Source organism: Aspergillus welwitschiae (assembly GCF_003344945.1).
Source record: "Aspergillus welwitschiae strain CBS 139.54b unplaced genomic scaffold BDQ94scaffold_8, whole genome shotgun sequence".
NCBI classification, from domain to species: domain Eukaryota; kingdom Fungi; phylum Ascomycota; class Eurotiomycetes; order Eurotiales; family Aspergillaceae; genus Aspergillus; species Aspergillus welwitschiae.
In genome coordinates, this window is record NW_020798702.1 from 527,957 (window position 1) to 550,772 (window position 22,816).

Sequence of the window (22,816 nt, forward strand, 5' to 3'; positions counted from 1 at the left end):
TTAAGTACGTTAGCGTCATCTAGGTCAACCGTTGTATGATGGCACTAGATAGCCGATAGAATAGTTCCGACATCTCTCACAATTAAAGTGGCGTTTTCCCTCCTCAGCAACGTTCAACAAGTGCCCTTTCTCGGAGTGTCAATCATTAGCAGCATAGCTATTTGTACAGTGTATCATGTTATTGCTTTGAGATTTCGACTTGATAGGTAAACTTCTTTCGGATAATATTGGTATTCAACTTCTCCCTCTGAGATGCCAATAGGAAGGCATCTCTGAATATGCTATCAGATGTCCCCATGAGAACTGCATTTATCTGATTTAACCCGAGCATGCCCATTATGTACATGTAGGGGATAATTGAAGCGAAGAAGACAGGATGTGAAACTAATATATATGCGAATGGGAGTTCGAATGCCGTTATTTGATAACGAATAGTTAAGTTACTTGGAACCCGTAGATGAGTAGAATTGCGGCAGTTGGAGAATTAATATGCTGTCAATAGAACTTTTCCAGGAAACCTTTCAGCGTTTCTTTTGCCTCAGCTCTGGAAGTACCTACAGAGTTCTCCGGGCCACAGCCGAGGGGAAGCTTAGCGATCGGCCGCGAGAACCGAACAACAATATAATCCATTTCTCCAACTCGTGGGGACCGGCTATCTAAGCACAAATCGGGGCAAATCCATCGTCTACTCACAGGCGAATTAGCCTAATTCAGCAATAAACGTTTCGTAGACGATCTGCATCTTCTCCAAATTGGAGACCAAACTCTCACATGGTCGTCAAGTGCTTGGTGTAAATGGCCCCAATGAAGTATGTGAGACGACTTTGTGGGAAAATTAATATTCTCGAAGATCACTATACCGGCCAGTCATTGGAATGAAGCACCTGCATTTCCACACATACCATGGCAAATGAAGGACATACATTCAGGTCGGTCAATCAGGATTTCCTGCTTATAGTGATCCTATTATAGCGGAACTGTTAGGGTGGAAAGTGGCAACCATGACGCCGCACTTGTTGGAAACCCCGCCGTGGCATCATTACAAATGCTGTTCTATTCGCACCATAGGATTCGTAGTATTTGAGCACAAGTTGGCAGTCGACCATTTGCCTCCTCCGACCATCAATAGGAAAAACTTATACACTCCCTATGCTAAACTGATTGAATCAATATGGTAGCTCTGCAGTCAAAACTCAAATTGCCACCCTCTACAGAGACCGTTTCGGTTTCTCTCATTGACACGTACAGCTTCTGTTTTCCTTCTTAATTCCTTCCACGCCACTAACCCTGTACGCAGTGGTGCACGGCTGGACCTTCCTGCAGAACAGTTCATGACTCCCAAGATCCCTGGCTATGACCGGCTGGCAGTACCATCGTATTCATTTTTGATCACTCACCCTTCCGGACAAAGATTACTGTTTGACCTCTCCCTTCGAAAAGACTTTCAGAATCTTGCTCCACCCTTCAGGGACCGTTGCACAGACCCTGAAAGTGATTGGAAAGTCTACGCCCCTCACAGCGTCTCTGACGTTCTTGTTGAGAATGGCGTCCCATTGGAGGAAATCAACGCCATTATCTGGTCTCATTATCATTTTGATCACACTGGTGACCCTTCCTTATTTCCCGGTACTACAGATTTGGTCGTGGGGCCAACCTTCACCAGCAGATTTGCACCAGGATACCCAGAAAAGCCGGATGCGCCGGTCAGATCGTCCGACTGGAGAGGACGGTCTCTGCGGGAGATGGACTTTGACCAGCACCCTGGGAAGGTAACCATTGGAAGATTCAAAGCAATCGATTGGTTTCGCGATGGATGCTTCTATCTCCTGCACACACCAGGTCACACTCCAGAACATATGTGCGGCCTCGCGAGAGTACAGCCTGATTCGTTTATTCTGATGGGAGGGGTAGGTCTTTCCACTTTACTTTCTCCCTATGCTATCTTGTGTAGTGATGCAGCTGGACTCACTGAACACTTCACCAGGACTGTGCTCACCATCCCGGCGAGTTCCGACCATCCAAGCAGAGCCCTATCCCGGAGATCATTCAGCCCTCGCCATTGCCGTCTCTTCCGCAGTACGAAAGAAATTGTCCTGGTCATATATTCACCCAGCCAGGGTACAAGTCAGGAAGTACCGATACGCCTTTCTTTATATCTGCTCCAGAGTATACTCATGATTCTGACCAGTGCTGCTGGACTGTGGATGGAATAGCGGAGTTCGACGCTAGTGAGCAGGTTCTGGTCCTTGTTGCTCATGACCACAGCATGTTGCCCGTCTTGAAGGGCGAGGAGGATGGTATTGGCTGGTTCTTCCCGAAGAGATCATTGGATAAGTGGAAGGGTGCTGATTTGAAGAAGAAGGGGAAGTGGCTGTTTCTAGGAGATTTTGAGATTACTTCTACTGAGAATTGATGTTAATTCACGATGATGTTGTTAAACGCTATGAAGCAAAGCTTAGTTATACTTACTATTGATTGGTTATTATTATTATTTCACTTTTTTTTCCAAGAAAACAAAATGAACTTCAACAGTGGATCTCTCGTTGTGCATTGCAATCTAGCGGAATCTTGCCCTTCTGCAGGGTGTAAGTGCAACTCTTAGTGTTACTACGAGTGTGTGCCACTGGAAACATGTGTAAATGCTAAATACAGGCTTATGGGTATTATCTGACGTCGGTTATTAGTAACCATCATCAACACAGTCATAATCCCCCATATTGATGAAATTGTTCGTGGATACATCTAACCGAAGACACAATCAGCGCTATCTTACCCCTTCTTTACCAAGACCGACGACTCACAGGGGTGGACCATACTCCGTGATCGTGTGCGACGCCAAGAAGACCCTGATCTTGGAAACGTGCAAACAACGCCTAGTTTTGGAGAATTTGGAGAAGTGGAAGACCCTGGAATGTCTGACAAATACAATCCCCAACTGGCGTGATTTCGGCCTCAGAGCCTTCCCGAGATCTCGGAGAGTCACACCGAATCTCGGAGGACGGTCCAACATGCTTGCGAGAAGGCTCGGCAAACCACTTCCGAGTCCGAGACAAACACAAAATATCTGCCAAATCTGGATTGGAGCAATAAACCTTACGTCACAGACAGTGAGATAAGTTTTCTGCTCAATCCACTACATTCAAATCCCAGCCATACCTACAAACCCTACATACTTTTGACATTGCATTTCATCAATCTAAATAACTGCTAGCCATGTCGAATTTGGATTTCTCCTGCGCCCTCGTCACCGGCGGCGGAGGCGGCCTAGGCAAAGCTATCGCCTCCTATCTCCTGGAAAAGGGCAAGAAAGTCATAATCGCCGGTCGAACCGAGAACACGCTACGCCAAACAGCAGAGGAAATCGGAGCGACGGGTTACTTCGTCCTCGACACAGGAGTCACATCCCAAATACCAACATTCATCGAATCTCTGCTCAAGAAGCACCCCGATCTCGACTGTCTAATCAATAACGCTGGCGTCCAGCGGCCCCTCCAAGTCCTTAAAGATGACCCATCAGACTTCCTTACCAAAGCCGACCAGGAAATCGATATCAACATCAGAGGGCCTATGCACTTGACTCTGGGGCTTTTGGAGCATTTCAAGAGTAAAGAAAGCGCCATGATAATGAACGTCTCTTCCATTCTGGCATTTGTTCCATTCTCGGTGATTAATCCCGTGTACAATGGCACGAAAGCGTGGTTGCATTTCTGGTCGATGAATTTGCGGTCGCAGTTGGCCAGTGGCGGGTATGATAAGATTAAGGTTGTAGAGGTTGCGCCGCCGTCGGTGGGGACGGATTTGCATCGGGAACGGGAGGATCCCGATGATAACAAGAAGCATAAGAATCCTAATGCGCTGACGGTGGAGGAGTTTATGGATTTCTTTAAGGAGGGTTTGGAGCGTGGGGATGCGGTTATTGCTCCGGGTATGAGTCGGGAGTTTGTGGATAAGTGGGAACAGGAGTTTGGGTCCGCTTATGTTAAGTTGACGGGGGGTAAGTAGGTAAATGTACAGCCGAATTTGTATTTATAGATCTTGTTAGCTTGTTATGTAGATAATAGCTTGAGCGATTGATATCGTTGACACTATTATGCAAGGGAAAAACTGAGCATATACCCGGGATGTTCAACTAAACAGGCTACGGGGAAAGTGGCCCACCGCATATCAAACTCAATCCTTTTCTGAAGAGGAAACCCGAGATCGCTTCCCTATCAGTGCATCTAACAATGTAAATGAGTCGAGTCTAATGTAACTCTATGTTCATAATTCCCAGGTTGACATGTCATTGCGGGTTCCACATGGTCCCTTCCATGCCAAATGCCACGATAAATAGTTGGCATCACGCCAAGTTGAATCACCGTCCTCCTCTGGAGCACAGTGCCTCTCCCAATCGATTATATAACTAGAAGATCCGTGAAGTCAGTTTTGTCCCGAAGTGTCGGGTACAGCTGCCCAACTCGTCCTTACACCACGTAGGACTTACCACTTTTTCCTTGCCGCATCCCACCGAAGGTTCTTTGCTCCACGGTCGAGATTTGTCAACCCACAAGAAATGCATTCCCTGTTTAAATGCTCGATTAGACTGAGACTTCCAAGGAAGGGAATGTGGGTGACCTACAGCCATGATTGTTTGAAGGCTGCTCTCAGCTCATCCCGCTCACCTCTATCCATATCATCAATAATGAAGCACACATCGACACCCGGTACCATCTCCATTACAATGAAGTGTATATACCCACCAGGGATCCATTGATCTTGAGATTGTTCGCGATTCATCCAATCAATTAGAGCTGGGGTGCTGGAGCATCCTGCTTCTGTTAGGAGCCGTAGCGCTTCAACTTCGTTTTCGCTCCTTGCTGAGGGCTCTGCAACTGCCTGTTGAGCCCGGATGGATGATCTTTTAGTGGCACTTCCCCACCATGGTACCCTATGCCCTCTGTCAGTTCAGTCGTCTACTGACTACAGAACACGCTATCTGGAGGACGTACTGCATGTGGATTTTAAGTACTGCGGTCGGCGGGGCTTGCCCGGCAACTTTTGACGCAACAAAAACCGCACGAGCCTCAGAGACAATTCCTCCTTCTTCATGATCTTTCTGAGAATATAGATCTTCGCACTCCCTGATCTTGGTTGTGACTTTCCAACGGGTGCCTCCCGGGAAGGACAGCTCTAGTCCCAGCCAATCACCGTCATCGAACCAGATGATGTTGGAGGGGATTATCATTAGTCAAACTCCAGTTTCCGTGGGTAATGGCATTCACTGCTCTTGCGGGTTATCGGGTTGTAAAATTGGAGTGTTTAGCAGAATAGTTGATGGCTGTTGTGTGTAAAAGCGCAAAGGCGGGGGATGAGCTTTCGGCAAGCCTTCACGTGGCTCCATTTTAGTCCTTCGGTTTTCTTTTCCTGTGTAGAAATACATTAGCTTCATCATCATACTAACATTCAATGCCAAGGGTTGAACAGAGCTATCACGATTTATATAGAGAATCTGACGTACGTTTAACACACTGACTAGTCCCATGGTATGTGCATACTTTCGTTTTCTTTGATCATTGCGTCCTGCATTTCAACACTGTCTTATCTGCTCCCCTCAATTTATTGTTTAGCAGGGAAAATATGCAAGCTTATTTCGGTTTAAGCACGCTAGCAGGACCTCTTCTAAACAGCGCGTGGTTCAAGCGCCATATTCTCAAGTCGAAGCCACAGCCTTGCCGTCTTCTATGCAGTCATTTCGTTCGATCGCTCAGCTGATTTCCTTACGAATATCGCGCATTGACTTGAAGCAGCATAGTGCAGCATGCGAATGAGGATTCAATATTTCTGTGCACTAGTGTATATCAACTATTAATATAATGAAAGGAAGCAAGAGAGGTGATAATATCATTCATCATTAGTCTTGTTTTCAGAAATGTGACTTATAATATCCAGTTCATCATATCATCATAGTCATAGTCATCGCCGACTTGTGCGAGATGCCATCCTATATATTGGATATCCCTCCAGATTCTAGACTTGGTAGTCGGGGGATGAAAATTCTCGAAATCGATCAAATAACTAGATAAAGCAGTTTATAAGTACGCGAGTGGCAAAAGTCAGGGGATACTGAATGTTTCTGATCATATATGAGCAGAAAGGGGAATTACTGACCACTTCTGCCTTTCCCTATCTCAGATAAGATTCTGTGAGGCAGAATCCCCGTGTTCCACCCCGAAGGACATACATTCACTAGATATGCGAACGAGGTTGGATCAGCTTCCTTGTATGGCAAGTTTGTTCGAGAACCTACATCCAGGCCTTTTTGAATGCTTTTCGCAGCTCATCACGCTCCTGACGCTCCATACCATCATAATGGTCACACACAGTTACACCTGGGAGTATTTGCATCGCGATATAGTGAATATAGCCCCCGGGCACCCATCCATCAGTCTGCTGTCGATGCATCGAGTCAATCAAATATGGTGAGCTAGAGCATTTTGACTCGGCCAGAATAGTGAGAGCTTTGACCTCGCTACTAGCTAGGTGAGGGATTTCAGAGTCTGCCTGCTTAGCGCGTTCTGAAGGCTCCTCGGTAGCAGTTTTGAAGAAAGGAATTCTGCATTCTGTAATTAGCTTAAAGCAATCTATGCACAGTAAGTAGGGCAGAAGTACTGCATATGAATCTTAATAAGGGCTGTGGGTGGACCATTTCCAGCAACTTTGCTGCATACAAACGTAGCTCGTGCCTGTGACGTACATTTCCAAGTCTCATATTCTCCTTGAGTGTGCAAGTTTTCGGCTTCCTTGATCTTTCTCTCTATTTTCCAGGTAGAGCCTCCCGGGAACGCAAGTTCCAGACCGATGTAGTCATTATCATCAAACCAGGTGATATATGAACGAAGTTTCATAGCCGCTGTCAAGCTTTGCGGAGAAAGTGTAATGCGAAGAGTAAACAATAGGCAATTTTCTCGTAGTCTCTGAAGAAAGAAAGAAACGTCTCCAAAATAGAAAGACAGAACTCTGTTTAAAGAAAATAGCGGTAAGGAACAACGACAGGGACATAAATAATAAGTCTCGGTCAGCTGATCGCGATCGATGGCGCCGTTGCAATGCACCTAAATGGTGTCGATGGTGGCATCTGCACCAATTTGCAAGGCTCAATATTAAGGCAGAGCGAGGCACTACTCAGACTATACACGGCAGTGTCACTGCCATGCGCAAAGTAGTGGGGCTGTTCAGGCAGCAGCTGGCCATCATGAGTAAGGGGCGTGGGTTGTTGCCTGCCAGCTGGGGTGATAGATCTAGGTGAATAGCATCTCTACGGTGATGGATTCGTGGGCCACAACAAGGGCCTATCTATGCAGATCTTGGTACAGCTTGAAATCCACGATCTTCAGAAATGTTAACTGCGCTGACTATCATTGTCCATAGCATGATATGCAATCAATATAATAAGGTTCAAGAGAATGTCAACCAATTTTCTCGCGTATACAGCACCAACCACCTGTCAATGTAGCTGTTGCCATTTACCAGCCTCCTTCGTGTGTCTTGTATTTTGCTTGATAGTATTAGAAAAGTGTGTATTATTCATAACACCCAGCATGTTAGCTCAGGGGAAGAGCGCCGGGCTCATAACCCGGAGGTCCCTGGATCGAAACCAGGACATGCTATCTGATTTCTTTCTCTTTTTTTACTTTCTTTCTCTAGCGCTTTACCTACGCCATGCTCTAGTCTAATTCTATTAGTGTTCACTTCATATAGTTGTTTTTACTTCTTCTCAAGCTACAGGGTTTGAAATTAGACTACCGCGCCTTTTCGTCGGTCGCAAGTATTTCTACCCAGAGAGTGTGCATCGGCTCTAACCTAGATGAAACAAAACAACCCCATTAACCGAGTAACGACACATTGATCCCCAGCCTATGGCGCTCGACTGCATTGATATGAATTTAAATTATGAAAATGATATTTTCGGTAACAATAGCGTCTGGAGTACCACCGATAGTTGGTCCTACAGGCCAGAGGGGGAGGTATCCCAGTGAATCTTCAGTCCGCCATCGAACCATTACTCTGCCGCGACTGGTTAAGTGCATTGGCGCCATCAGTGCTATATGGGTTGTCTAAGCATGAGAAGATGGGTATTTTGCTGGTGAACTACATAGTTGGATATCAGACTGCAACAAAAGGGTTGATTTTGTGGGTTTAAGATCGATATATGGACTTCCTGTCGTCGCCTAGTATGTTCCATGAGGAAAGCTTATGTATGACTTCAACCAGGGAGAATCCCAATTTTTGTATCTGTGTGATCTTGAAAGTCTGTAGAGAATGGATTCAATCAATCAACTAACTTTCGTCCTTCAGGCTAGAGACGGCATATGGTATTGCTGATAGTTCCTCCACTAGTATGGCCTGCATCCTAGAGCTTCACAATCATCACAAAGACAGAACCACTCTCTGCCACTTCCCAATAGCCATTCTTGAGCCAGTATTTTGGTACCGAAGTATGCACAAACCCACAAGAACACGAGATTGTCAGTGATCGATTCAGTAGATGAAGCCCGCCCCATCAATCCATCTGTCACAGCTTATCTCAGACAGTGATACACTTGACGCAGATGTCCATGTTCAATCCTTCAAACTTCGACTCTTCCGACATTGTATGAAGAATAGTGGAAAAGGTAGTGGTTCTCTGTTCTGCGGTGGTCTCCTCGGTGGCACTCAACTGGCACATCCAAGATGTCAGACTTTGATAATCTCATAGGGAAGCAGATGTTTACTCACGAGAAATTCAAGCGAGAACCGTCCTTCTCCGGCATTATCCTTGAACTTGAGCTCAACTGCGAGAGCCTTGGGGAGCTTGTGGTATCTTTCTTCCATCTTATTGAGGACTCCCATGTAGAAGTCTTTCAAAGTGTCGATGGGGATGGGGACAGGGCCGAATTCTGGTCTTGTGTTAGTATGATCGTGCGTTCGATGGACGTGATGGTACATACGACCGGTCTCTTCGTGACGTTCCTCGTTGGTCATTTTGGAGTAGGGAGGGGATTCTTGGTGATAAGTTTGTTCTGGAATTGGGGGATGAGAGGAAATGTGATGGGGAGGTGATGAAGTTGTGATGGAGGGGTCGACGAGCAGGATGGGGAGAGCGGATGAGAGTAATACAAAGATTGCTGATTAGGCTGGTGGCTGAGAGGGGGAGTGAATGCAGCTAGGTAAGCTCCAGGTTCCCCAGTTCTTAGCTTTCGAATTGGTCTGGTCGGGTCACTCCGTTTGTGGGACTGATACTTGCCGTATCTAAAACATGGTACGGTGCGATATGTTTCCTCCCTGGTTGATACTGGCTAAAAAGGTCCTTAAGCTTATAAAAGTCAGCTACTTCGAGCGACCTAAAACATCTATCTTTGCGTACTTACGTGGCCAGGGGTGATCTTCGCTAATCATTTAACAGATGCAGTGAGCTAAGAGTGCGGCCAAGATATGTCTATACTAAGCTTTTTGGGATTCAGCCCTACCGATTCTTTCTATGCGAGGATCATTGCTTTCGATCATGGTCTATGATCTCAGGTGTCTTCTAAGCTCGATTTTATCGGACGCAAAGCACATAGCGCTTGTGGGGTTCACTGTGGCATGGTAAAATGAAAGGGATGCATGGAAGGCCATCCATATTTATTTGCGACATATAGGGCCATCATTTGCCAACTGTGGTAGGTCTCAAGGCTGCGCAGGGTCTGCTGTTGCAGGTCACTTTAGTATTTAACCCTGTTATTGGTTGATAATATTCAGCGGAGGGTGGCGGTTGGTGATGACAGTGTCAATCTCTGGGGAAATGGCACGACAATCTCACATGGCACTTGGTGGGGCAGCATATACACCGTCTGCGCATTATATATTTGGACATACCGGGTACTAGCAGTAGCACAGTGACGACACTGTATTTTTGGTTCAACCCATTTTTCAGCACAACTTCCATAGTAACTAGTCAGGACACACGTAGAGAGCTGCTAGGAACTCACATTTGCACTATTTGGAGAGCAAGTACACCACTTATGATGAGGAACATCGAATGCTCGATTTTCCTAGGTCGTACAAGTCGTTGTGGAATATATTGCAAAAGCTTTTACCCATTTTCATCAAAAGCGGCCGGGTGGCGCAATGGTAGCGCGCTGCCTTCCGGTAGTGGATGTGGCAGTGGTTGCGTGTTCGAGTCACGTCTCGGTCGTTCTTTTTGTTTTTCTTTCTGCACCCACCCACAAATAGTGCTCTTTCATCCTCCCGGACAAACATTTTTGGACGACTTGCCCTTCCATCCGAATCGAGAATTAATTTAACTTCTCTTCTGTGATAGTTTTATTATCATCGGCTCAACGCTTGTACCAGCAGCAGATGCTGGAATATGTCCAAGCTCAACGGTCTCTGCCATACAATTATGAAAGTAAGGCCTTGTCGACGAAGCTCTAATTTGTTAGTTTTGATTTTTCAATAGCAAGCCCCACAATCATATGTGTTCGTGAACTGCTTGAAAGTCATGTGGCTGATTATGCGGTCTCTTCAGTGCGTCGACCGACCCAAGCGACTCGTTTAGGTGTGAGAGCATCAATTCAGTCCAGGGAAGATTTCCATTAGCGTGACGCCGAAGAGGGTTGGAAATAATCTTCGCGCAAACTTATTAAGCCAAGTGATCCCGTACGACTTTTATGTGAAGCTGTAGCCGAGGAAGATATCAGTAATGCGGTGATGCTCAGCAGGAAAACGCTTAGAAGGGTCCTCCTCCCTATCCCTAGCCCGCAATATAGATTGACAACGAGACCTATCTTCCTTTAAGTAGTCACTACTACATATCTCTTTTCGAGAGACCTTGGCAGCCTTTTGGGCTTAGCCCCACAGGCCAAGGACGGGTAAATCGAGTAGGGCCATAGCCCTGTGTTTTCACTTGAATCGATGTATATAATAATATCTATGGCTGGCATGTGTTTATACTTGTAGGGAAGGCTCAGGAAGGATGATAAATGAATGCCTGTGCTATGAAGATATGATAGAAAAAGGAGGATATAATATTGCACTGGAAATAGTCTGGTACATACGACCACAGGGTGTGGAAAACAGGGCTTCCCGTCCGCTCAGCCGTACTTAAGCCACACGCCGGGAGGTTAGTAGTTGGGTGGGTGACCACCAGCGAATCCCTTCTGTTGTATGTCGGTGTTCACCCGGTTTTTTGTGATTCGTTGGGCTTAGTGCCCGTGCCGCTTTCTCTTCACCCTGTTCATCCTCCTTCACCTGAACACTCAGCCTTCCCGTTTGAACCCCAATAAACCGTACCCAAATACCCCGCTTTGATTTGTGAAGCTGACGTGGCGTTTTCTCCTAATATATCACGTAAGTTAACGGGAAGGACTAACTACGCCTTGGATGTATGAGTTGCGGGATGAAATTAGCCAGAAACCGCTTACTGTTTCTTTATTCATGATCTTAACTTTTTCGGAAAAACCAATAAATATACTTTAGTATTGAAATCCAAAGCTGGCTGAAGAAGCTCTCCAATATCTCTCTCCATCGGTTCTATACGAGTGACTCATGGGCCAAATCACATGACTTCATGTGCCAGAACTTTATGTTCACCAGGCTTATCGGCGTCCCTGACACACTAGCCCACATCTTGAGTTCGGCAACTACTGTTGGCACGTGACCCTGAGCCTTGTGGTAGCTCCTTAACTTTGTCGTCATTCGAAGAATTTTCGTCCCTTCCCAGGTACCATCCAAAAGACAAGCATCCGTCGCTTCATTCTGAGATTAGATGAGAGTAATATTGTTGACTGCGTTTCTGATGCGGGTGATGTCCTCTGCGATCGGCCGCAAGCTGTTTAGTTTGCCCCGGATCTGCTGTGCCGACGGTTGCTCCCGAATTTTCTTAGCTAGTGTAATCACGCTATTCAGAAAGGCTTCCAAGAATTGGACCGGTAGTTCGGCGCGTTTGGTGTCGTCAAGCTCCAGCAGTGCTGGGGCCTCGGCTATGATTTGGTTAGAATGCTCGAGGTGGGTCACGGCAGGACACCCGACACTGCAACGTCTACTACATTAGCGATTATTCAATCCAAAGTAACAATGAGGAGGAAAGGCGACAGAAACACCAAATCGGGACTGGGATTTCAAAGTGCACGGATTTTACCGAGAGAAGTACAGTCACTTCGGGGCGTTAGAGCACCTACTCCTTTGGTTTAACAATTTAGGCCTGGCGCATACTTCATAAAGCCATGATGCATATATTCTTTTTCTATAGTACATACTTCAATGCATAACATATATTCAATACAAAAACATACTCCACAGCCTGAGTATTAGTATGACTTTGCTCTTCCAAGACTATATCGATATCTTACTAGCCTAAGGAAAGTGCGCTGAGGAAAGCCTGCGAATATTTCTCTTCTATTATCTTTGCCTATTGAGTGTTGATGGTATACGACTGCCTAATGAATACGTCATAAATAATAATTGGAATCGGCTATAGGTGCGGAGGGCGCTCTGCAGAGAGATGGATTTGGCCGGACGAGAATATCAGTGATCCGTGCCGTGGCTAGGTCTGTCCAACCGCTTTATCAGGGGCGTACAGTTTGCATCTATAGCCACTCGTAAGAGCTCATTGCGCCATTCTCCCTGGTCCGATTTGTCTGGCATATACTTAACAAGGTCAAATACAGGTTCCCAATCTTGGCACCTTGGAGGGCGGTCACCCCATCTTCGTATGACGAGCCGAAAAAAATCAGGGTTCTGTAGCTGTTGGCCCAACCTATTGTCGAAAAACAGTATTCTGAGTCTTGCTATCTCTCCCCACCGGAGAATTTGGTCAGCAGCCCGCATAGCTGGGTCCTGCAGAAATTTGCCGTTGCCATAATCCGAGTTCTCAAGTACAACACGTAGCATGGTTTCTGAACCGTAAAGGGATGTGATGCTGAGAGGGTCGTATAGGCTGCTTTCAAACTCGAACCTAGGCAAAATCACACAATCTGGGCGACAATTCTGTTGGATCCAGTTACGGAGTCGAAGTGAGCCTGCTTGGCATACATCTTCTATGCTTGCTAAGGTCGGGAGGCCTTCGTCGGAGGTGGCTCCGAAATGCTCCAGCCAGTGGCATGAAGCATATACAAAGAACTCACCAAAACCACGCTCGGTCGGATCATAGCGAATCATATTCTCTTCCCAAGTTTCCCAGCTGCAGTAGGGATTGTAGTCAGCTGGCTCTTCGTTATCCTCAAAAAGATTATCATCTTGGGGCAATTCTGCGATTGCCATTTGCTCCTGGGAAAAAAGATCTCTATTGCCAATATCGTCCAAGAGGAGATACCTGATACATATATCCAGCATGGATGCGTTCAGAGTTCTAAGGCGCCGGGTTGAGATCAGTTGATCGGGTTCTGTCAAGGATATGCCTTGTGCAGAAGGTGGGTTGGAGGACCATTTCTCCAATATAAACTCCTTCACTGACTGGTGTACAAGTCGGACTTGGCGTCTCTTCACGTCGCTCATATCGACGCGAGCAATGAATGGATGGATTAGACTTATGATTCTTTCGTGATCTACCAGACTTGCAAGAGCATCTACTGTAGTAACATGAGCTAGGCCCAGTGTTGCAGCCCATGCTAATTCCAGCAAGCTAAGAGGTCTATAAGCGACGGCGAGAAGCTTTAATGCCGTACTTGCAAGCTCTTGATTCTCAGGTTCGTCGGAAGTGCAACGGAAAAGTAACGTTTCATAGAGATCTGAAAGTCGCCTTGGTAATGGCATATTCTCCAAGAACCGTTGCATAGGGTCGATCGCTCTGATTCTGCGAACTTTGATAAGTTCCACTATCATCTTTGTCCATATGGCGCTCCCTCGCGCTGAATGAGACAATCTTTCTTGGACGAGTGCCTTGACATCCATCGATAGATATGAGAGCTGGTCTTGGACCAGTCTTTCAACCACAACCGTATCTCTCTCGGCATTTGCATCCAGCTCCATAACAGCTGTTTCACCCAGCTGCTCCAATATCTCCTGTTCAGGACGACTGGAAAGCAAAATTCTCAGTGATGGGACCTTTCCCGATAACATTTCCAGTAAATGCAGAAAGCTGCCTCGAGACGTCCGATCACACTCATCCAGGCCATCGATCACGAAGAAAACAGGGCGATCAGTCATTTCGAGCAGTCTTTCCATATATTCCCCCAATATCTTAAGACTTGTTGCTGGGTCGAATGTCCCAGATGCCTGAGCCTCTTTATACCACTCGAAAAAAGGCCTTTTTAAGCCTGGGAGCTGCTCCAGAAGCGATAGGATCAGTGCCGAAGCTATGTGGGTAGCCCTCCCTGTATTGTCATCCCGGCAGTAGTAATAGCATATCTTAGGCTCGGGCAGACGGCGTCTAATTCTCTCTCTCATCATGTCTACGAGATATGACATAGCAACAGTCTTTCCACATCCCATATCGCCAAGAATAACCAGTCGCTTAGTGTCAGATGCCGCATACCAATTGATGAAGTTGGGATTTTCAAGCAATTGTTCGCAAGCTGCATCAGCTCGGAGGTCTTGAAGGTAAGCATGGTACTGGCTTTGATGGCTCATCTGGCCGCTCCCTAACCACTTAGAGACTTTGGTCTGATAAGCGCCTACTCGACAAGTCTAATTGCATAACTTACTCTCGTGGTCGTAAAGCATTGCTTTGATGTCCTCCACAATCTCCCATGTTGCTTTTTGTATGAGGTTCCGGAGGGTATCGGAGTACTTCAGAAATTCTTGGACAATATTCGGAAGGCGATCGGTCTCTAGGACCATTTTGATTATCAACTTTGTCCCTTTCCGGCTCAGCATTTCATAAGCGACTTTATAGAACTCAAGCAGCTTTTGGTACACCATGACGAGCGCCTGAACAGGTTAGATAGATTTCATGTAAAGTAACAACAGTAATACCTTGTGGATGTCTTTTCTATCAGCTTTCTGGCCGAGCGTGTCACAGTCATCGATGTAGGAGAGTTTCTCCAGCATATCCGCAATCTGCCTTGCAAAGTCCAAATCAGCAGTCGCAAAACTTATGGCAATCTGTGTCTGTGTCAGCACGGAAAATCATATCCACTGGGGCGGGTATGTATATGTAACAATTTACCGCAGTCACACTTTTGATCAAACCAACGACTGTTGTTGCCGTTGGTTCAATGTTTGCTAGAGGGGTCGCCAAATCCAGTAATAGCTTAAATCTCTCGAGGGGTACCTGTAAGGACCGCAACCATTTCACCCCTCTGTCGAAAGCGGATTCATGAGCCACTTCCCGCTCTAATTGTTCCAGCTCTGTAAATAGCTGCGTGACACTTCTCCCTTCCAAGATAACAATATCTATTTCGTCTCGAAGGTTTGCCACTGCCTCACTGTAAGCCGCACTCCAAAGGTCTGAAGAACCAATGACGCTGTCAAGTTTGTCGTCTGGGTTCGATTGATTCTTCGTCAGGTTTTGCTCAGTAATATCCCCTTGCGGAGATCTCGGCCTTATGTGACCCGGTCCATCCTCCCTTGTGTGCTTCAAGGTTTCCGAGGTATTACTAGTCGAAATAAGAAGCGATTGATCGGCGTTGCTGGTCTCAAGTAGAGCGAGTTGTGGTAGACTGCTTACCTGGTTAGCCCAATCTGACTGATAGGATGTAATACTTACCTGGTTGAAACTCCCAAATCCCCTTGAGCATCCTGTAATGAGCGAGGGTAGATCTTGTCCGTAGGATTGCGAAACGGGCTTCGAGATTTGTTCCGAAGTCTATCTAACCGCTGACGTAATTTACGTCGAAATTGGTCTTTGTCAGTCGATGGATGCGCCATTGTCCGATGATTAGCATGCGAAAAAGTGTGAGAATCTGGGCAACACAATCATTCCTTTATCAAAGCAACTGGGCTCCCAGTAACTAGAATTGATTCGGCTCGGTTTGAGACTGACTTTACCCCTCACCACGAGCGGGACTTCCCTGGCTGGGCCCACGGTCGGGCTGTGGACCAATGCCCATGGTCTTCCGTCTACAGTCTTCAGGTTTAAGTAATACCTTATACAGGGAATCCTCCAGTTCCAGTGACTCAAACCACCGGTCTGAATTGTTTATACTCACAAACTGCTTAATATCCCGAGATTTCTAAGAATCAAGTCTCTTCCTTTATACAATTAAATCCAATTCTGAAAACGTCGGTTCACATAGTCGAATGAATACTAATAAAGTAACCAAATAAAACGCTTTGAATATTACTGTAGTGTGGTAACGGCCCAGTAATGGTAAAATATACTAAGTCGTCTTTCCTAACGGGGCTTGGGTCGGGCCTGGTCTCAACACCGGACCCGCACTTTCGCGAGCACGCAGTAGCCCCGCCCCTCTTACATAACAAATTCTTATCTCTTCCCACTACTTGGACGCGGAAATGCCAGGACATCCCTTCCCTCCGTCACCTACTTTCTAGATCCTACACGACCAGTACGTTTGGGAATACCACGCATCACGCAGACGCTAACTCGGCTTCTGGCTAGGTCATCCTTGGGCCGTAATCGGTCGCTCCCAGCTTCGCTACCCCTCGTGGACGCGTTGCGATAGGAGCACCCAGAGGTACAACCGCAAGATTGTTTGGATCTCCAAACCGACTGCCGTTGAGAGACAATATATTACCCAACTTCTCCAGGAAAGGAAAGGGACATTACGTCCGAGTGTAGGCCTGGAAGTAACTGGACACAAGCGCCAAACATTGCTTGCTCGGCATAGTACGTCACCGGCGAAGGCATTGAATCTCTCCCACAATGTCGGGTGCGAGATCGGAAAGTGTTCACTCTCGGCCAACAAACTCAGCTTACGATGGCTTTTTCAGCCTCCCTGTCGAACTTCGTCATACTATTTACAGGGAAGTGCTTGCTGTGCAACATCCACTCTTCCTTTTCCAGGATCCAGGTTGTCCGATAGAGACTTTTACGCCAGAGAGACCTCACCAATGGCTGGCATTACTATATACCAATCGAAAAGTCTCTATGGAGGCGAGGGCCGTTCTCTATGGTGCAAATGAGTTTGTCCTCGAGGATGTCTCCAAATGCCAAGGCAGCCTCCTAGATTCTTTCCTCACTTGTATCGGGCCTGTGAATGCAGGTTTTCTGTCGCGCCTACGCGTGAACTTTCCAGTCATCGAGAGCATAGACGATATATCAGGTGACATTGGACTCAGAGAAGATGGCCTGCAGAGCTTGCGACTCCTCCAAGACAAGTGTACCAACCTGAAAATACTGGAAACCCTCGTTTACGGCCAGGTTTCTCGTCTGATCACCGAGAAAGAGATCAGTAACCACTCCTTCCGGAGTGTACTTCTGAGCATTAATACACAATTCAGAGCTATCGCTTCTCTGAACAAAATCATTGTCAGGTTCTGCAGTGGGTCTCCAGCCTCTTCAACCACAGAATTTATGAAGCAACTAGGCTGGATTGTGTTACTCGGTAATAGATAGGCTTGCCGTAGTGCAGTCACCGCGGGACAGCGGATATCTCCGCTCGGAAACAAAAAGTGAGAGGTCGAATCTGGAAACGGCGCAAATCACCCAGGTTCCAATCATATGCTCGGCAACTGACCTTCCATACAGACGCTGTTGGTCCGACTTGCATTCAGCTGGCGCTCAATTAGCTGTGGTATTTGGGATCATGTACACTAAGGCTTTTGGATAGACGACTCATTGATTATTCTCCCAAATTTGCGCGCTTTATATACATATCCTTTTCTTTCTACATAGCGATCTAGAGAGGAGCAAAGCCAGGAAGATATCGGAACACAAGACAATAAGTGTAAGGGATCGGTAGCTACCTCTACAGCATGATGTACGGCCCACAAGTTCGAGATCAGCGTACCTGGATATATAGTGGCTAGGGATTCTAAAGCGCCACGTTGGTGTGTGCTCACCCTTCATAGACCCGTTTGGAGTACAACAAGCAGATGAGCTGGACAGGCATATGTCGCTGCCATCCTATGCTCCAGGTTATGTAACGTCGACATGGATACTGGCTCAGCCTCGCACGGGATGAGGGAGTTGGTGAGTATAAACATCCCTTCGAAGTCCCAGGTTGCGGGCCAGTCTGTACTTCATCTTAGCATGTATCTCTCAGGCCCAAGAACCTGTCAGCGCTCCCACGCTAATATCGTCGAGAGATGTCACTATCTGGGCCTTCTGCTGTTACAAGTTCTGTTTCTGAGGAAGTTCATACTCGGTTCCTCCACCATAGTCAAATCTCTGAAGCTATTGGAGGGTTGCCGACTTTGCCATATCCACTTCCTGGATCAAGTATTGGTAAGCAGCAGCTCTGCAGTCAAATCAGCAAGTAATCTAAAGTTCCTCAGACAACCCGATCGACATTGATGCTCTCAGAAACACGGGAAATGATAATAGTATTATCTCTCATGATTTACAACGCCCCGGTGACAGTATTGGTATGTTGCAGTACAAACTCCGCCAAAGAAGATAAATTGATGATGGACTAGAAAACCCAAGTGATCTTGATACAGTTTCCGCAGCAACGGGTGATGTAACTGAGCTCATTGCCTCCTTACCGGTAAGCCTGGCCCAGACTGAGCTTATGCCAGACGGTGAGGAATAGGAATACCCTCAGAGCAATACATTACTAAGAAAAGATACAGGCCGGTCCCTAGAAACATACTATGAGTGCAAGATATGTTATTGTAAGGTAGTAGATCTGGTACTAGGCTGTGGCCATACCTACTGCTATAATTGCTTCAATAACTTCTTCCACGACTCTGTTCTCAGGCAAGCTAGAAGAAGACAGGCATTGGCGTATGAGTATCTGGCAGGCCGACAATGCAAGCCATTTTGTCCTTATTGTATGGAGGTACTTCCCGGGAAGTATACGGACCCTGAGGATCGTGATCATCTCAAAGGCTTCTATGTCCCACCAAGTTGCCCGGAATCGGGAAGGTTGCATTGCTTTATCGATGACTACATGGTGCAGGGCGTCAGATTGAGGATGCTCTGATTCTGATTTAAAATACTCTCCACAGACCTTCATTTTCCCAGGCTTATTGCTATTGGTATACTGTTATGTATCGTCACCGGTTGTGCTACATATATGTTATCGGGGAATGCAATTCATGACATAACCCGCGAAGACCAGAATTGGCCTGCGAGTACCTAGCCAGTCGGCAGTATGAACTGTCGTGGCATTTTGTGGAAAGTGTCTCTCTGCCCGCTATGCACCAAGGACGAGATCATCTCACCGGATTCTATGTCACTCTGTGCTGCTCGGGGCCCGAAAGCTCCTATTACTTTACATGAATACATAGTGTAGGTACTATCCATAATAATTATAATTATATTTTATTTTCTATTTATCTAGAAGTCTTTTAATTCAGTACTCCTCTTCTTCTCATATAAGCATGGCTAGAAGGTAGGTATCATTCTATATCTAGAAAAACAAAAAAATATAATGTCCAGCTGGATCACATATGGACTCACGACCCATACCATCAATGAGCTAGAGTTCCTGACCTAATATAATAGCACATTGTATATCATAGTAGTTGTGCCATGCCTGGATTAGAATTAGAAGGTGCTACCGCCACCAGGCTGCCTCCATACCGGCCTTCACTCATGCCACACCCTCCGTCTACCTTATTGTCAGAACCCGCTCCTAGTGCGCTTTAGGAGTGAATCCTCCGGAATTTAACAGCTGTAGTACCACTACGCCATCCGGTAAAAGACTAGAATTCTGAGTCTGGTGACTCAGAACGAGGCATCACTTAATAAATCTACTTTGCTAGGTGGATGTGAGATCGACCGGATCCTCACACTTATCAGATAAGGCTTGCTTCTAAAGCCAGCAGAATCCCTATCGCCTGCTATTTTACCCATATTGCTGCCCGAGACTAATATAGTTGCCTCAGGCTTAAAATTAGGTCTCAAGCAGCAGCTTGTCTCATTTAAAAAGCGGGATAAGTTCTGCACACTCTAATTACAAAGTTACTTTCTCGGACAGGCGGCAGGGTATGGCATGAGCGAAGGCTGGTGTGGAGGAAGCCGGAGGGGCTTATAGAGAGAAACTAAGAACTAAAGGAAGTTAGCGAAGTAGAAGAGGCAGGAAGTTACTGGATATCTGAGCGGCAGCTCAGAGATACAAAGCAGCTGGACCCCGCTGTTGTAGATAATTTTTCTTTCCTTCGGATTTGAATGCATTCTCTAAAGGGTGAAGCATGCTTCTTTAATTTAGCATAATCCTACCGCCTACTATTTTGATCCATGTCACGCCTAAGACAGTAATATAATACCCCAGGTTGGGATTGATGCGTCAGGCAGGTAAGAATTTTATGGGGAGGTACTGTGAGAGCCTAGAAACTACGATGACGTAATCATCACAAAGTTTGTGCATTTACTATGAAAGACTGAGGTAGGTGGGAGGTGTGGCAGGTGAGACAGTAGCGCCTCGCAGCACAGAGGGACATAGAAGCCGGAAAGATGATCACAATCGTCCAGACCTGCATAGCGGTCAGGGAGACACTTTCTACAAATTAGGCACAATATTTCACACTGCCGACTGGCTAGGTACTCGCAGGCCAAAGTCTGGTCTCCCGGGCTTTGTCATAGACTTCATTCTCTGATAACGTGTATGGCACAACCGGTGATGACAACGAACAATATACCAATAACAATAAGTCTGGGGAGAATGAAGGTCTGCAGGGAGTGAATTAAATCGAGATCAGAGCATCTTCAATCTGACACCCTGCACCATGTAGTTATTGATAAAGCAATGCAAGGCTCCCGGTTCCGGGCAACGCAATTGGATATAGGAGCCTTTGAGATGATCACAATTCTCAGGGTCCGTGTACTGCCCAGGAAGCACCTCCTTGCAATAAGGACAAAATGGCTTGTATAGTCGGCATGCCAGATAATCGTATGGTGATGCTTGGATTCTTCTAGCTCCCTCTAGAACAGAGTCATGGAAGAAGCTATTAAAGCAATCGTAGCAGTAAGTATGGCCACAGCCTAGTGCCAGATCTACTACCTTGCAATAACATATCTTGCACTCATAGTATTGTTCTAAGGACCGGCCTGTATCTTTTTAGTAATGTATTACTCTGAAGGCAATTCGTTCCTCACCATCTGGCATAAGCTCAGTCTGGGCAGGGCTTGCTGGTAAGGTAGCAATGGTTGAATCACTCGTCACCACAGAGACCGTATCAAGATCAATTTGATTTTCTAGCCCATCATCAGTGTATTTTCCCCGGCAGAATTTGTACTGCAACATACTGTTACTATCACCAGGGCGGTGCAAATCATGATAGAAGGCACTAATACCATTTTCTCCAATCCTGGGAGCATCGACGTCGATCGGGTTCTCTGAGGGACTTCAGTATATATGCTGACTTGAGTGCAGAGCTGCCGCTTACCATAACTTGACCCAGGAAGTGAATATAACAAAGTCGGAAACACTCCAACATCTTCGGAGATTTGACTATGGTCGAGGAGCCGAGTCCGTACTTCCATAGAAACGGAAGTGGTATCAGCAAAAAGCCCGGATAGAGACATATCTCGGCAATATTAGCTTGGGAGGTTATTGAGCCTAAGAGATACACGTTGAGTTAAAGTACAGACTGGCCCGCAACCCGGGACTTCGAAGGGATATTTATACTCAACTCCTCATTCGGTGCGAGGCTGAGCCAGTATCCATGTTGACATTACGTCACCTGGAGCATACGATGGCAGCGGAGTATGCCTACTTATCCGGCTCATTTGCTTGTTGTACTCTAAATGGGCCTATGAGCGGCGAGGACACACCAACATGGCCTTATGTTGCATCAGCTAGCGTGATATTTTGGGATGGGAGTGTGATAAGCTGCAGTGCTCAAGTGCTATTCTCTTATTGGAAAATGTAGTGGTAATCTGTGCGTCTTGGAACTGACACCCTGGTCAGGGCCACTATGATGCACCTTCTCCTGAATCCGCCATGCTCCATCACACCAATCGAATTCTAGTGCACCTATTCATACCGTATTTCCTTCCAGCCTCCATTTCGCTCCAGTATGCGAACTGAGAAATTGGGCCAAATAGAATTTCATTGAGACACATTTAAAAGAGAGTCTTTGTATCTACACCAGGACAAAGGTTATCTGCAAATTGAGGTAAGCAAAAGAACAGTCTGACGCATTATAAATACCAACAATATCTGAATACAGACCTTATGCTCTAGTCTCAGCTCCATGCTTGCACTCCATTAAGCTGAAAATCATCTTGTAGAGGGTGGCGGTGGAGGTGCTCCAGGCTTTTTGACACCTGTGGTATCGTAGGCTCCTCTACTATTGTGTACTAGGTCACGTATGGCCATTGCCCTTGCGCATATCATATCAGTTAGAACAAATTATCCTGGCAGTATATAAGGTGTCATACCTTTCGTCTAATGCATGCAATTGGATGCAAGTAAGGTGATATCTGTAACTATACAAATGTGCTATGGACTCCCGTACACATGTTGGTCTTTTATAGTATATTTTATCAATGACTAATACACAGATCTTGCTAGTACCATAGCCTGGTACTAATAACTAGCAACTTGCTTTACCTCTAGCCCGTTGGCTGACGTCAAAAAGAGACCCGGAAGTTATTGGGAGACTAATTACGAAGTCTAGATCTTTGTGGCTGCATTGTGTCCTATGGACAGAAACGAGCAAGGAAATTGATTTGAAATGCTTCGTTGCAGAGTACACTGGGTTTGTGGGAGTTGGGTTTGCGGGAGTTGGGTTTGTGAGAGTTGGGTTTATAGGAGTTGAGTTTACAGGAGTTGGGTTTGTGGGAGTTGGGTTTGTGAGAGTTGGGTTT

The 22,816-nt window shown here is 46.3% G+C and overlaps 8 protein-coding genes and 2 non-coding genes across 10 annotated transcripts; 6 read left to right on the top strand and 4 right to left on the bottom strand.

Moving 5' to 3' along the window:
- Positions 1-1,095: 1,095 nt before the first annotated feature.
- Positions 1,096-2,608, top strand: BDQ94DRAFT_139355 (MBL fold metallo-hydrolase). The gene is made up of 3 exons (XM_026765407.1): positions 1,096-1,242; positions 1,298-1,907; positions 1,985-2,608. Exons 1-3 carry the CDS (start codon positions 1,172-1,174, stop codon positions 2,411-2,413), a joined length of 1,110 nt encoding a protein of 369 aa, XP_026628882.1. The 5' UTR covers positions 1,096-1,171; the 3' UTR covers positions 2,414-2,608.
- Positions 2,609-3,145: 537 nt separating this feature from the next.
- On the top strand, positions 3,146-4,170 carry BDQ94DRAFT_139357 (NAD(P)-binding protein). The gene has a single exon (XM_026765408.1). It carries the CDS (start codon positions 3,214-3,216, stop codon positions 4,000-4,002), a length of 789 nt encoding a protein of 262 aa, XP_026628883.1. The 5' UTR covers positions 3,146-3,213; the 3' UTR covers positions 4,003-4,170.
- A 64-nt stretch (positions 4,171-4,234) lies between these two features.
- BDQ94DRAFT_185892 (uncharacterized protein) lies at positions 4,235-5,308 on the bottom strand. The gene is made up of 4 exons (XM_026775000.1): positions 4,989-5,308; positions 4,619-4,927; positions 4,484-4,561; positions 4,235-4,402 (listed from the first exon to the last, which is right to left on the bottom strand). Exons 1-4 carry the CDS (start codon positions 5,222-5,224, stop codon positions 4,261-4,263), a joined length of 765 nt encoding a protein of 254 aa, XP_026628884.1. The 5' UTR covers positions 5,225-5,308; the 3' UTR covers positions 4,235-4,260.
- A 607-nt stretch (positions 5,309-5,915) lies between these two features.
- On the bottom strand, positions 5,916-6,947 carry BDQ94DRAFT_185894 (uncharacterized protein; the record flags this gene model as incomplete). The annotated part of the gene is made up of 3 exons (XM_026775001.1): positions 6,649-6,947; positions 6,287-6,592; positions 5,916-6,054 (listed from the first exon to the last, which is right to left on the bottom strand). Exons 1-3 carry the CDS (start codon positions 6,882-6,884, stop codon positions 5,916-5,918), a joined length of 681 nt encoding a protein of 226 aa, XP_026628885.1. The 5' UTR covers positions 6,885-6,947.
- A 627-nt stretch (positions 6,948-7,574) lies between these two features.
- On the top strand, positions 7,575-7,646 carry BDQ94DRAFT_t89. The gene has a single exon. It is a non-coding gene; the product is annotated as a tRNA-Met (tRNA).
- A 682-nt stretch (positions 7,647-8,328) lies between these two features.
- Positions 8,329-9,014, bottom strand: BDQ94DRAFT_139359 (uncharacterized protein). The gene is made up of 3 exons (XM_026765409.1): positions 8,967-9,014; positions 8,755-8,915; positions 8,329-8,695 (listed from the first exon to the last, which is right to left on the bottom strand). Exons 1-3 carry the CDS (start codon positions 8,998-9,000, stop codon positions 8,564-8,566), a joined length of 327 nt encoding a protein of 108 aa, XP_026628886.1. The 5' UTR covers positions 9,001-9,014; the 3' UTR covers positions 8,329-8,563.
- Positions 9,015-10,111: 1,097 nt separating this feature from the next.
- Positions 10,112-10,192, top strand: BDQ94DRAFT_t90. Its single transcript has one exon. It is a non-coding gene; the product is annotated as a tRNA-Arg (tRNA).
- A 2,172-nt stretch (positions 10,193-12,364) lies between these two features.
- BDQ94DRAFT_139360 (uncharacterized protein) lies at positions 12,365-15,899 on the bottom strand. Its single transcript, XM_026765410.1, has 5 exons — positions 15,644-15,899; positions 15,104-15,596; positions 14,911-15,039; positions 14,640-14,865; positions 12,365-14,591 (listed from the first exon to the last, which is right to left on the bottom strand). The coding sequence occupies exons 1-5, from the start codon at positions 15,802-15,804 to the stop codon at positions 12,523-12,525; spliced, it is 3,078 nt and encodes a 1,025-aa protein (XP_026628887.1). The 5' UTR covers positions 15,805-15,899; the 3' UTR covers positions 12,365-12,522.
- A 485-nt stretch (positions 15,900-16,384) lies between these two features.
- On the top strand, positions 16,385-17,730 carry BDQ94DRAFT_139363 (uncharacterized protein). The gene has a single exon (XM_026765411.1). It carries the CDS (start codon positions 16,760-16,762, stop codon positions 17,450-17,452), a length of 693 nt encoding a protein of 230 aa, XP_026628888.1. The 5' UTR covers positions 16,385-16,759; the 3' UTR covers positions 17,453-17,730.
- A 414-nt stretch (positions 17,731-18,144) lies between these two features.
- Positions 18,145-18,983, top strand: BDQ94DRAFT_158050 (uncharacterized protein; the record flags this gene model as incomplete). Its single annotated transcript, XM_026768863.1, has 4 exons — positions 18,145-18,283; positions 18,334-18,423; positions 18,475-18,579; positions 18,631-18,983. The coding sequence occupies 4 exons, from the start codon at positions 18,145-18,147 to the stop codon at positions 18,981-18,983; spliced, it is 687 nt and encodes a 228-aa protein (XP_026628889.1).
- Positions 18,984-22,816: the final 3,833 nt, after the last annotated feature.